At 37.2% G+C, this 13,756-nt stretch overlaps 1 protein-coding gene across 3 annotated transcripts in view; it reads left to right on the top strand.

The window, feature by feature from the left end:
* Positions 1 to 1,408: 1,408 nt before the first annotated feature.
* The window catches only part of LOC306993794 (uncharacterized protein), a 51,591-nt gene continuing 39,243 nt past the window's right edge, over positions 1,409 to 13,756 (top strand). The window contains exons 1-5 of one of the 3 annotated variants that reach the window (XR_013796534.1): positions 1,409 to 1,721; positions 4,225 to 4,334; positions 4,499 to 4,567; positions 5,103 to 5,187; positions 5,568 to 5,658. Coding sequence is in view for 1 of the 3 variants with exons in the window: in XM_079603867.1 (XP_079459993.1) it covers positions 1,643 to 1,721; positions 5,103 to 5,187; positions 5,568 to 5,658 (255 nt within the window). In the remaining 2 variants the exon portion in view is untranslated. Of the gene's footprint in view, positions 1,722 to 4,224; positions 4,335 to 4,498; positions 4,568 to 5,102; positions 5,188 to 5,567; positions 5,659 to 13,756 lie in introns of those variants that run through there. The other 2 variants (XR_013796533.1, XM_079603867.1) reach the window with 2 other exon arrangements.

The following is a 13,756-nucleotide window of genomic DNA, read 5'->3' as shown; positions in this document are numbered from 1 at the left end:
ATTTCTAACGGCCCCAGCAGGCCTCGTTCCTTTATAGAGAGAGAAACCTAATGAGAGAGAGAAACGTTTGGAGGAAGATAGGAATTCAAATGAATAAAGGGCAGATCTCACCTCTCTCCGCTAGGAGATCTTGAGCTGGACAGCTATAATGGCGCTGTTTTCACATGGATGATGTTTCCTACGCAAAGAACAGAATGCAATTTTAGCTATTGCACAGAGAAAAAAAAATAATTCACTAAAATTTAGCATTGTGTGTGACCTTGGATTATTAAAAATGGGTTGATAATTGTATATATTTCGTTGGTAACACTTTACAATGAGGTCCCATTAGTTAATGCATTAAGTAAAATTACCTAATAATAAGCAATTCATTTGTTACATTTATTCATCTTTGTTAACATTCATTAATAAAAATACAGCTGCTCAGTATTATTTCATGTCAGCTCAGGTCCATTAAATAATCTTAATCCAAATTTTGATTTGAAAATGTATCAATGGGTTAAATGTTTAAATTAATATTAACTAAGAATAATAAATGTTATAGAATGTTCTTTCATCGTTGGTTCATGCTAACTATTATACTAACTAATGTGAACAAATGCAACCTTTATTGTAAAGTGTTACCATTTTGTTTTTGTATGGCTTAAGTCTTATTACCATAAATATAGTATTTGTTTTTAATTACTATAAAAAAAAATAAAAAAAAAATATATATATATATATATATATATATATATATATATATATTTACAAATTAGTGCCATTCTAGCTGTTGTGTGTATATACTATGTGTGTTTGAGTATAACACAGCATAGGCTACACTTTTAGTAGACTTTGTATGCCATAACAATGCATATAAATAGGCTTAAAATATGTAAATATATATATATATATATATATATATATATATGTATATATATATATATATATATATATATATATATATATATATATATATATTTATATATAGTCTAAATAGGCTAAGTGGTTTCAGGCATAAGAATAAAAATAATTTCAAAACTTGTTTTAACACTGGAAATATTAAACTGTTATATACTGTAACACTCAAGTAGCCTATATTTTTTGTTGTTGTTGAAATTACATTAAATAAATAGAAGTAGACATAATACAAGATATTAGTGTAAATTGTAAAAAAAAAAATCTTCCTTTTTTAACAATTAGCAACAGTAATATTAATATTAAATATAAAAATGTTTACCTCAAAGATTCAGATAACTTTTTCAGAGGATCTATATTCGGATCACTCGAGGACGAAAATTCCTTCTAAAGTTTATAAGCCTTCAAATTTATTATCATTTTGTGATAATATTGATGAGGACATTACCCCTTTGTGCTGTTTTATGTTTATTGCCAATAAAAGATAAAATACAGAGTAAAGGGGGTTAAAACAGTATTTTGCAAAGCAGGACCGAGATTTACTTCCAGCTCCAGTGACAGATTAATTTCTGTGTCATAAAGAGGAGAGTACCTCTCATATTTTTTCCGTTTTATGTGGATGTACAACATGCTGTTCTTCTCGACGGCTGGTCCACCGGGAGCCGGAATCCGGAGGGACTCTGACTCTCTCCCGGATTGAAACGAGGCAATTTAGCACGGCAAACGTCGGCATTCAATCATTCAGATGAGACCTGGAGCCCATGAATGTCAAAGGGAGACCTCGGCACCAACAACACGAGAGGAGACCTCGCAAAAACACGCCGGTATGGGAAGAGAAAACGATTGACGCTTTTCAAAATGGCATGTGGTCAAGTGTGTTCAAATATGATTACATTAATCTAATGTTCGCAGAAGGGGATTTGTCTGTGGATCAAAGGGAGAACAGTAGGCTATCGTGTAGGCCTATTGTATCTCCTTTCTACCGTTCACACACAGCGATTTAAACGGACCACGTTTTAACCACTAACGTTACAGACTACAGACTGTAACGTTTACTATTTCAACCATATCCTTACCTGTAAGGCTATATGTTTTGTACCGGTAGTAACTTAGGCCTATTGCAAACGCAAATTCGGCCTCAGTTGTGTCATTGGACACGGGTCACACGGCCATTCAAACTGTGAAGCTAACTTGATAACTTACACGATAAACGCTAAAAAGTTTCACAAGTCTGTCCTATTTCTCTCCAGAAATTATGACCGAAATGTCTTTGTAGGCTAACGTTACAATTGTTTATTAAGTTAGAGTTGCGGTAATTTCCCTCATAGCCTGCGCGCGCTCGTCAAATTGTTTCTTGTTATTTTTTCCATTTTTAGACTGAAAAAACGGCCTGCGCCAGTGCTGCCATGTGGAGAAACTAATTAGTGTAAATAATAATTAATTTCAATGCACAAGTTCAAGACAAATATTTATATAGGAAGACGGTGCTCGACTCCTTTTAAAGGAGGAATGTGTAACGCGGACAAAGTTCCGCCTTCTAAGAGCCAGATTGGCAAAGTCATCTTGTATAAACCATTACATAGATATAGGCTACATAATAAAGGCTAGGGCTGCGTCCGAAATCGCGTAGCTATGTGAGTAGATACTACATTTAAATTAGAACGTACTTCTCGACCGTTAAAAAAGTACGTTTTATATATGACGGGTAGTATAGAGCATCACAGTCCCGCCCACAGCCCGAGAGAGCTCTGGTGCCGGAAGTAAATTTCCCATTCATTTCTCCCATTGACTTTTGGAAAAATCCGTATCTAAAGAGTTTTAGAGCATGTCTGAGGATAACCAGCTATGGCTGAACTCATAAGCATACAACATATCATTTCGAGTAAAAAAACGAAGAGAAAATCCAAAAAAAGGCAAAGGGACTGTGTACATATTTTCATTTCCGAGCGAAGGAACTACTCATCCCATAAACCACCGCGCCTCACTGAAGTCGACTGAAGCCAACCGCGATAGAGCCTTTTGAGTGAATTTTATATAGTAAATGTGTAGTTAATAGCAGTTATTTCAGTAATAATCGTGTAAATAAAAATAATAATATATTGTGTGCGTGTGTGAAAGCGGTTAACGATAGCGTTAGCAACATGGTGCAGCTCAGTCATCAACACACGTGTGTTCAGTCAGTGTGTAACGTTAGTTTGTGTGTTTATTTCAAAGCCCTTTATGACACAGGACACTCTGCTGACAGGACAGGTTGAGGTCCATGCTCATTTCCATGATGTTATAGTTCATCCTTAATTGTAATAACATTTAATGTATTTTCTTAATATCCACAACAAGTGAAAATTAAAAAGTGATGGTCAGCAAACCAGAAAGTGCACAGCGCCACCGGTCTGATAGCCTACATGGACCGCTGCATTGTCTGCTCTTGGACCATCATATTCAGTTTATTAACTTGCCATGAATTATTACACAAATGTTCAGTAAATGCATGAAGAGGTAAGTTATGCCTAGGCTTAATATTGTTTTGACAGTGGCATCATAAAATGCTTGATATGACTCATACCATATGAAGGCTACAGTAGCCTATCTAAAGTGAACGATAAGTAAGGGATAATGTAAAGGTTGTTATAGCGAATACAACTCGCGAAAGGCTGATTATGAGCCCGAAGCGAAGCCTGAAGGGAGTTGTATTCGCTATAACAACCAACTCGCTATACATTATCCCGCTTATTACATGGCTACCTACCAAATAAATAAATAATTTGACACAAAATATTAATTTAAAAAGGAATGTATTGATTTAAAAACTATTTATATGGCTTCCGCTAAAGAAAACAGTCCGTTCAAGTCTCTACCAGAGAATGTAGACGGGCTCTGGTCTCTACTGTTAGAATCCTGCTTCCATGGCAACGCTCTGACCTTCGCGGGGTTTACACGACATCCACCAATCAGATGCATCACTGTGGGATTGTGGGATTGTTTAGGATTGTGGGTAATGAAGTACTTATCCAAGACATCGCGAATAAAAGGCATTTATCTCAAATCAAGGTTAGTGCCCCATGAACTTTTGGCGTTTATATGAGCATATACAATCGCTTAGTACAGCCGTTGCTGGTTTTAAGTCTACCATGTATGGTTACGTTTTTATGGCTTATACCCCAAATGTCTATGGAGAAATTGTATTGAATTTTTACTTCCGGCACCGGCTGTGGGCGGGACTGTGATGCTCTATATGAATGGAGTCCGGACGTACTATGCGCCATGTTGGTATTGTCACGTGACAATTTAAAGAGCCTATTCTACTGACTGCACCAACTTTGTTTTTAGTTCTGCTTTCGTCTGCGTTTTTAAATCGTTCCTGCTCACAATTCAGAGGAGTTGTCGGTCAGCTGCTCGCAGATCCCGCCTTCGTCGAGTTGTGTAATTTCTCAAATAACGTAAGTATCATAATTTGGCTAATACATTTTACCTCACTCAGAAAAAAAACATGTTGATTTTTGGTAAGGAAAAAGTAATTTATTTGCTTGTGATATTACCGTCAATGAATAAACCTGAATGAATCAATAGAGATGTATGCATGCGTGTATCTCTGTTAATTCAGATGTCTCACGGCGGAGTCTCGAACGGCATCACCTGGTGGCCATCTTGTCACAGGGAAGCTTTCTGTAAGGTGAGTGATCTGCACGAACACAAATACTTTTATCTCGCTGAAATCTTGACGGATTTACAAACGGTTTGGTTTCTTACAAACGTTATTAACGTATAATTATGGATGCTTGAACATGTTGAAATATATAATATTGTAATTATTAATAAGTACGCAGTGTCATAACTACATCTCTGACGTTTATAACAAACCAACCCGTTTGAAAATCGGTAGAAAATGTAGCAAGTTATGGTTATTTAAAAAGTACATGCACCATTAATGTTACGAGCGAGCGAGCCCCCTGTGGCAAGATGGCCGCCGTGTGCAGACGTCGACCTCCATTGGCCAGCAGAGCGGATGAGACATCTAGCCTTTATTATCTGATATCTATGGTAGAAACTACATGCTATAGAAACAGTCAATAAGCTTTTTTTAACACTATATGAGCATAAGAAACCACATGTGATACAGTTGTCAAATTTCATTGGTGGTTTCTAATATGAAATTAAATCGAAAGCTTAGTGAACAGCTTTTGAGAACTTTGTTTCTCCATTTAAAGAGATAGCTACCTGCATACCAAAGGTGTTTCAAAGATGGCTGCTGAGTGAAATGACTTGCTTAGAGGGACTTAAGCAGGGTACTGGGTAAGTACAGAGTGTGCGCAGTTACAAGAATTTGGCTGCACGTGTATTATGCTGATGATGTTATTTACGTTGTGCATACGCATAGCATGGCATAGGCTACATAAAAACTGAAGTGGGCTTCACTCACGTTGGCAGAAATGTAAGAAAATAAATATATATTGAAAGCATTTGGCATATAGAAAACTTTACTGTATACTGTAGAAATGGTAGGACTAGTATGCTAGAACATAGCAAATGAAAATGGACAACACCCGGTTGATTAGTTGCTATAGTTGGCCATGGGATTGTGCCCTTTTACGAAGTATTGATTTAGTTTTTGTGGTGTACACAATTCATGCTTGATTGTTCAAAAAACATATATGTGTTTCACGTATTTTCAGACTTATGAATGTTAACAAACAAGAGGATCCTCCAGAACTGATTTCACGCTCTGACTTTGTGAGCATGGATCTCACAGGACGTTTCAGAGTGGTATGTTTCCCCCCCCCCCCCCCCCCCCGTAATTTTCTTATACATTTTAGATACGACGTTATACTCCATTTAATAATATTTGTTGGAAAAATAATGGTAATACAAACAGTAATCAATCACAAAAGCATGGTTAATTTTCCTAAGTAGCGGTGAACAGGCTTATTAAAGCTACAGTAAACACTATATCAACACTAATGTTGGCTAGCAGGCTAGCAGCGGCAAATAGTTTTGTTTACATCATAGCAAATACACAACTTATAATAGTAACTGTTAATAGAAAACGCAACTACAAATAATAAGACATACTTACAAGTTGTGATCCACAAACAACAGATTGTCCTGACAAAATGGGAACTGCTCCATTTCAGGAGAGCTGGCATTGTACTCTCTTAGTTTCTGGAAGCTGTTCTTCGTAAAATGTGCAGCACACAGATAAACATTGGGGTTATAATGTTCAGGAACACATACATTTTAACCACTCTAAGTACGTCAGCCTTAGGAAGGTCAAACAAACGAGTTTTGGAAAAGCGGTGGAAAAAAACAGCGTCTCTTTGACATAGCAGCAGCTCAACCAGGCCTCGCACCTTTTTATCGTATTCCAAGGGGCGGGATTATTTAAATAACATTAGTAGCATTGTGACTTCATAAAGCCCAGAAAATGTGTTGTAGTCCAAATGAGTCGTTCATTGTAGTTCGTGGAAATGAAAGTATCTCCCTTTGGAGTGAACTTTGAGCTTTGTCACGTTGCAGATCATTTTGAATGCTCAGACATCAACATTACACCCCAAGTTGAAAAAATTAAAAAGAATAGTAGGACCCCTTTAAGAGAGCACAGCTGTTCAGACACTAGTGTGAAGAGCGGGCTGTGTAATACAGATTTCGTCCCCTCTTGTCATCTGTATTGATGCCCATGGCCTGCCTGACTACTTGTGCAGTGCTGGGTATTTAATTATGGACTAGACTGGGGAACTAATGGGACAGCGTGTGCATGCTTATGTCGTTGTGTGTGCATGTGTGTGATCCCATGTCCTCCAGCTAGCAGTCTTGCTACTCGCGTGTTCTCTGGAAAACAGTATCTCCACAGGCTAAGCCAGAAGAGCTGCTCAACATCCTCACCAGCTACCTAAAACACAAGCAGTCCGAGGACGCCAGAGTTTGATTAATATTTCCTTAATTATCATTATTTTATATTTCAGAGATCTCGGCTGTCCCGTGGGTTCATTAGCGGTGTATAGTCGGCAGTGCGTATAGTAAACACCGACCCCAGCCTCTGTACTCTAGCCTCTGGGCTGACGGGTTCCGCTGAAGGACTGACGTGTTGAGCGGTGGCCCGTCTCCAGCAGACGCTCTCTCTCTCCGGATGGGAAGATGGGGTTGGTGCCTTTGGTGTTGTCATGACAGCTTCCTTTTATGAGGCTCAAACTCAGACAACAGAGGAAGCTCTGCTAAAAGTCATTCTGTCACCGGCTGCGACTGAAACGACAGCACTGAAAAACACTGCTGTCAATTCTGTCTTTGGTTTGGTGGCTGCTTACAATTATTGATTCACAGTTGAATGTTCCTTAATTGTTCGTAAGTTTTGTGGAGATATCGTTTGCATTCCCATTCGTCTCAATGGCAGCTGATGGGCTTGCTAAAGGCGCGGATATACTTCAAGCAAGCGAAATTGAAGAACAAACTGGTGTGACGTAATTTCGAACAAAATCAGGCCAAATTGAAGGTTGTTTGAAGTTTGTTTTTTAAGTTCGAAACTGCTGTTCAGTCTGTTGTACAAAGTCTGAGTCTGAGTACAAACATGACAGCTGCTTAGTAGAAATTGAAATTGTAATTCTAACTGAAAGCAACGCTGACACTGTTTATGGTCTATATTAGACTGGGAAAAACATGTGTCTGTTGCTGCCTTCAAGTGCACCTTGGTATCTTATGAAATATAGATATATTATTTGTATTATAGATCAGTGATCCACCATGTTTCAAATCAGGAACTTCACTTGGTAACTCATGTGCTTGGAACTAGTTATTACGATGTTTCCGACTCCACTTGAAGGGCACACCAGTCCCGCTTTTAAAGTCACCATGAAATCAAAATGGTCAGTTCTTATTTTTAGTAGAATATTGCAGTATTTGTTATAAAATGTATTTCCTCGTAATCTTTAATCAAAATAACTTCCCCCTCGCTCTTGCAGTGACTTCTCTTCTCTGATGATGTTTTTACTGGCGTGAGGGCGGGACCACCTGCCAATCACATGATCGAATAATAGCAAAAGCACAACCATCCAATCAAGTCCCGTCCTACATTTTTTTTTTTTTTTGAGAAACCGTTTCACTTGTACGTCACAATAGGGATGTATATAAAAAAATATTTCATCAGAAAATGTCTACCAGCAGGGGCTAAATTAGGCTAACCAGCTAAACTGTGACTTCATAGACAGACATTTTAAAGTTGAGATGAAACGGAAGTAGCAACCGATCTTTTTTTCCATATTGTCGGATTATCTGAAAAGAAAATATGCATCAGTTGTTGATTGCATGGAGGCATGGATGAATATAATTCATAATAAGATTAGCAACATGCTAATGTTGCAAACTCCAATATAATTTATTGGCAATGATGGTTCAATGAAGAACCTTTAACATCCATAGAACCTTTCAATTGCACAAAGTGTTCTTTATAGTAAAAAAAATTAGTTCCTTAGATTATTAAAATGTTTTTCACCCTAATAAAAACTTGGTTATTTTAAAGTCCCCCTGTAGTCAATAATTGTATCCCTTAAAACTCATCTTTGATATACCAAAATTACATATTTAAATGTTTTTGCTTGAAAATGCAAATTATATGTGAATATGCAAATTAGCCCTGCCTCCACTCACTCACACCAGCTCAGAGATCAGGATGATCACACATTGTCGTCATTGGTTACAAGGTAGTTTGTGACATTCAAACCGCATTTTTTAGACTGTCTTCGGTTCACTGCAGTTTTAAGGAGAAAATACTCAGCAATGGTGTTGACTTGTGAATTTGCACATGGCTTGTCTTAAAGCATATTAAAAACACCACATTGACAAAAAACTTGCTTTTCTCCACAGGGGGACTTTAGGAATGTTCACTGAAAGGTTCTTTGGGGAACCAAAATGGTTCTATGGAATCACTGTGAAAACCCCCTTTTGAAAATGTTTTTTTTACAGAATACAGAAAGGACACCCACTAAATCTTGTTACATAGCTAGACACATGAGGAAATGTGTTTATATATTTGTAATATATCCTTGTATGGTTAACTGTATTTGCTGGTGTAATATAAATCTCTTAACTAATACTGTGCTGGGAAACCAAACCAAACTATACTACTTTAGCCAAAGAAAGGAAAATGTCTGGAAACACTAACTTGTCTTGATGTGCTGAACAAAGAAAGGGTGGGTTGGTTGGATTCCTTTAGTGAGTGTGATCAGCAGTATGTAATGCTTTAGGCCTGTCTGTTTGAGGACTGCTACAGGGAGCCCCGTCTTTCTCCCCTGTGCGCTGACGCTTTGAGATCTCCCTGTGGCAAAGCCTGGGTTCATCCTCTCTTTTTCTCTAGCTCGCTCAGCCTCAGCCTCTTTTCAAGCCGCGAGCAGTGCTATAGCAGCATTACTGCACACTGAAGACTGGGAGAAAAAGAGGCTTTTTTTCCAAAGGTTTGCAAAACAATAGAGAAGTCTGAGTGTTGTTTGGACTGGTTGAAATTGTTCAGAATTTTGCTAAAGGCTCAATGAGATACTCATTTTTCTTTCTTTCTATTAATAGTATCTATTAATTTCTTCAAAACATACCATACCTTAAAATGCAATGTATACAGACAATGAATAGATGTTTTCTAAAATGAATATATATGATCAGTTCAATGTCAAAAATGGCAAGTAGTGTAACTTTTCTGAGATTAAAATGACAGAAAGACAACAATTATAAGGATGAAATTCATGAAAAAAATTTTTTTTTGCTATAATATTTTATCATTATTTCATGAAAAATAAGTAGTGAACCAGTTTAAATTTAAACTGTTTAATAATTTAAATATATTTTATATTTGAAAAAAAATTATCTGAAAATTCCAAGTGAATGTCCAGGAAGCCATTTTGTTGTCGAATGACAAAAATAAATAAAATAAAATAGAAAACAGGGTAATAATTTAAAAAAAATGATGGGTAAGTATTTCATAATTAAGAAAAAAAGTAATTACTTTTTACATGATGGTTACACCACTTGACATTTTAGTCACAGTGTTGTTATTGTTAACTAAAATAAAAACAAAAAAATAGTTAACTGAAATAGCGTTAAAGAAAAAGAATAATAATTACTGCTATAATAATTTATAAAACAACTGTAGAGTCATTCATTGAAAATGTTTATGTGAAACGATTGCCTACCAAGATGCAAATAAATATAATTTTTTTGTGTGTGATTGTCCCAAAACCAATGTTTCATCCGGTCATTCAGTTTTCTATATGAAAAAAAAAAGATAGTGTGAAAGATTTCCTACAGTCTGGCACACAAACTCTTGGCTTCTCTTCCGCTGTGTGTGTGCTGGTCATGCGGTGCAGTCAGTGTTGGTAGGTGGGAAGGTGGCATAAAGCCAACGGCTCTAATCATGATTGCCCGTGAAGTGGCTCTAATCATCTGTTCAGCTGCCACGACTCTCCGGCTTGTTTGTACAAGCCTGCGACTCTGTGCGTGGTGTGTATAGACAAGATATTTGTAATCGTAACTTCTTGAGAACTGGTTAAGGCAAACATTACGGGAGGTTGCATATTAATACAAGCCTCTCCTCTATAAAACATACGCTCCTCTTGAGTGATTCAGGGTTAATGAGGACAGGCTGAAAAATGCATTTGCTGCTAGAGTCAGTTGAACCAGAATAGATGGCCTTAGCGGTTTCTGTTTGTTCAAAATCCTTAAAATGTGTCTTGATATTAAGAATAATTCTTTAACAAATAGCACATCCTTCCGAGGCAATATTGGTAGAAAAAGGACGTCCATTTTACCTTGTGTAAATTTCACAAAATGTCACCGGTCATTCTGCATAATATATTTCATCCTAATTTAATGCAAATTTTCTGCATAACATTTATGCAACGCTAAATGGCGCTCTGAGTGTTTATATTTGAAAAAAAATCAACATTTGTATGACATAATTGTATAATATTTCACACATTTATATGATTTTAATATAATTTTTTACAAAACCCTGCTGTCCAGTGATATAATAATACAATGACAGTTGCGAGGAACACAAAACAATCTCCTACTTTCAGTCTCCTTGTGTTTCTGCATGTGTGAATGTTACCATCTGCCATTGAACCTCTAACCTGTGAATGCAGTCGGATTGGGCCAAAGTGCTTTTAATACACGATTGTCACGCTACCTTAATCCCGTCTCCTGAAGACGGGCCCGTCGCCAGTGTCCTTGTGAGGCCATGCGCTAGACTGCTTCAGCCATTCCCACACACACACACACACACCGCAGTCCCGTCATGCAAAAGATGGAAATCTGGCCCGCATCCACTCAAGCATGAACCAAATGTCAGCTGCAAGCCAGTGAGAGAGAAGAGTACCGCGTATTAATTAGTCCACTAAAGAAACATTTCATTTTTGCCTGTATAACATACAATCGCTTATATCTGGTGATAAGCTGGAGTTCTTATCAAGGATACAAAATCTGCTTTATGAGTCACTTCCAGACTCATTATCTTTTTTTACACACTACACTTCGCATGCTCTCTTGTGACTTCTAAGGGAGACAGTTTTGTTGTAGAATTCAGATGTCAATTTTGTGTGTGAACGCTACCAAATTTAGCCCTGAACTGGACTGGCAGCCATATTCTGTGCTGTGTGAATGTGATTGCCATCTAATTATGGGTTCTGTAGTGACCTGTAGCTGTTTCAGAGCTGAGTGTTGTTGAATGTGCAGCTAGCTAATATGACATGTTTTTTGCTAAACTCAGTAACACTTTTATTGAAGGAGGGACATGAGCCGTGTTTAAAGGGATGGTTTGGAGGTCAAGGAGCGACGCCCAGTTCCAGGAAAGAACTCATATTTTGTTGGTAGTACCAGTTTGCAACAATTATTAGTTAACACTAAGTTGTCGTTACACTACATCCTTATGCATCGCTTTCTGTCAGCGTTTTTCCCAAATCACGGAAGTGACCTTGACGTCCGGGTTAGCAGTAGCCCGAGCCGTTAGGCAAGTGTTATTTAAATAAACTCCTGATGTACTTACTAACTTTCCAATGCCTCGTTTTATGAGTACAGAACCTATTTGTACTACTGTAGAAGTTTGGTACCATTCCGCGCATTATTAGTGGGGTAATTTACGAGATACAAACTTGGATCCGTTAGCGCCTGCACTAAGCCATTCGGCTGATATCTCTAAATAAGCTCTAACTTTAATAATGTTCCACCAAGGAGAAAAAAGGCTTCTGGGGGTGTGTTTGGCTCGAGGTCATGGTGCAAAGGACCCTAGGTTGATTTTACTTTCCCTTTAAGGACCTTGACTGTGGGATTTTTTTACTTGAGCCAGTAACAACACCTTAGAAACTGCATAGCAATGCTACTATAACATAATGATGACAAGTTTTGCATTACTATCTTATATTATATTTGATGTTGATTTAATGTTAAACACATTATTATTATTTTTATTTATAGGTAAATTATCATTGTTCACATTTTGTTTGTATTTTAAAGACATCTTATTTGGTTAAAATAAACAGTACAACAATAATACTGTGAAATATGATTACAATTTAAAATAATTTTGGATTGAATATGTTTTAAAATGTAATGTTTTCATGTGATGGCAAAGCTGAAACATTACTCCAGTCTTCAGTGTCACATGATCCTTCAGACATCATTCTAATATGCTGATTTGAAGCTCCAGAAACATTTCTTATTATTGGTTTTTCTCAATTGCTTTGGCTCAATTCTCAGATGAGACTTTTTTTTCTTTATCAAAACAATAAGTTCAGATCTCTGAAAAAATAGTTTCTTGTTCACATCAGATTTGAATTTCTTATTGATTTAAGCAAATTGCATGTGCTTTGGCAATTGTCTACAATTTGCATAATGACTGACTACATTCACATGGCTTGTTGATCAAAACTGATGTGTTGATTCTCAGTGAAATTGTCGAACTCTTCAAAACTTCTGAACGTTCTTTCATCGTGTGAGCCATCACATGTAAAATTATCCATTCAGTGATATTTTGTACATTTGTATTTTTGTCAAGGTTTGAATCCAAACAATACCTTATTTCTTTTCTTTTTTTCTGGCATAATGAATTCAAAGTTTTGAAAAAGTATCTGTTAATTCATTGCTGCTTGCTCTATCACAACACTTTGAAAAGAAGAAGGGGGTTAGGCGGGAGGAATCCATGGCTGACAACACGTTTCCCATGTGACACTTAACCTATGGAGCTTTTGGATTCTCTCTGATCATTCAGTGTTTGGTACATGCTAATTAACCCTAGGGCATAGTAGAGCGTTACAGCTTTGAAGAAGGAAATATCACAGACATCAAGAGGTGAAATAAAAAAGGAAGAGACAAAAAAATATCTTCATCACTAGCAGTTGTTTTTCACGCATACTCGGCTCACTGTATTCTTGTCTGGTTTGATTCGGCTGAGGAATGTGCGGTTTGTACATGTGAAAGCACAGTGCTCTTATAGGTACGTTGCAAGGATGTAGAAGAAACAAGTGCAAGGGTTTGTGAAAGTTGTGCTCCATGCAACCAGAAATGCTGCAGTACGCTTTTTATGTAGACATGTGTTGACCTACAATACAAGAACTTAGCTAGGGTAAATTCAGGTTGATTGGGACCCAGTCAAGATTTTCCCCAGTGATCTCAATGGCAAAAATTGTCCCAATCAACCTGAATTCACCCCTATTGTATTTTTGGAAAATTTGCTGTATTCCCACTTAACATCTTCAAAATGTGCCCTTAAAGCGTAGCTTGGACAGACTGACCCGCTTGTGTTGCTTTCAGCAATGCAAATTAGCATAAATGTATCTCAAAATATGGTTCCTTGCCTATAGCCATCACACAAACTATGGGAGAAATATTTGTC

Source organism: Phoxinus phoxinus (assembly GCF_949152265.1).
Source record: "Phoxinus phoxinus genome assembly, chromosome: 25".
NCBI lineage: Eukaryota > Metazoa > Chordata > Actinopteri > Cypriniformes > Leuciscidae > Phoxinus > Phoxinus phoxinus.
The sequence above is the reverse complement of the archived record's forward strand: the minus strand, read 5'-3'. Positions and strand labels throughout refer to the sequence as shown.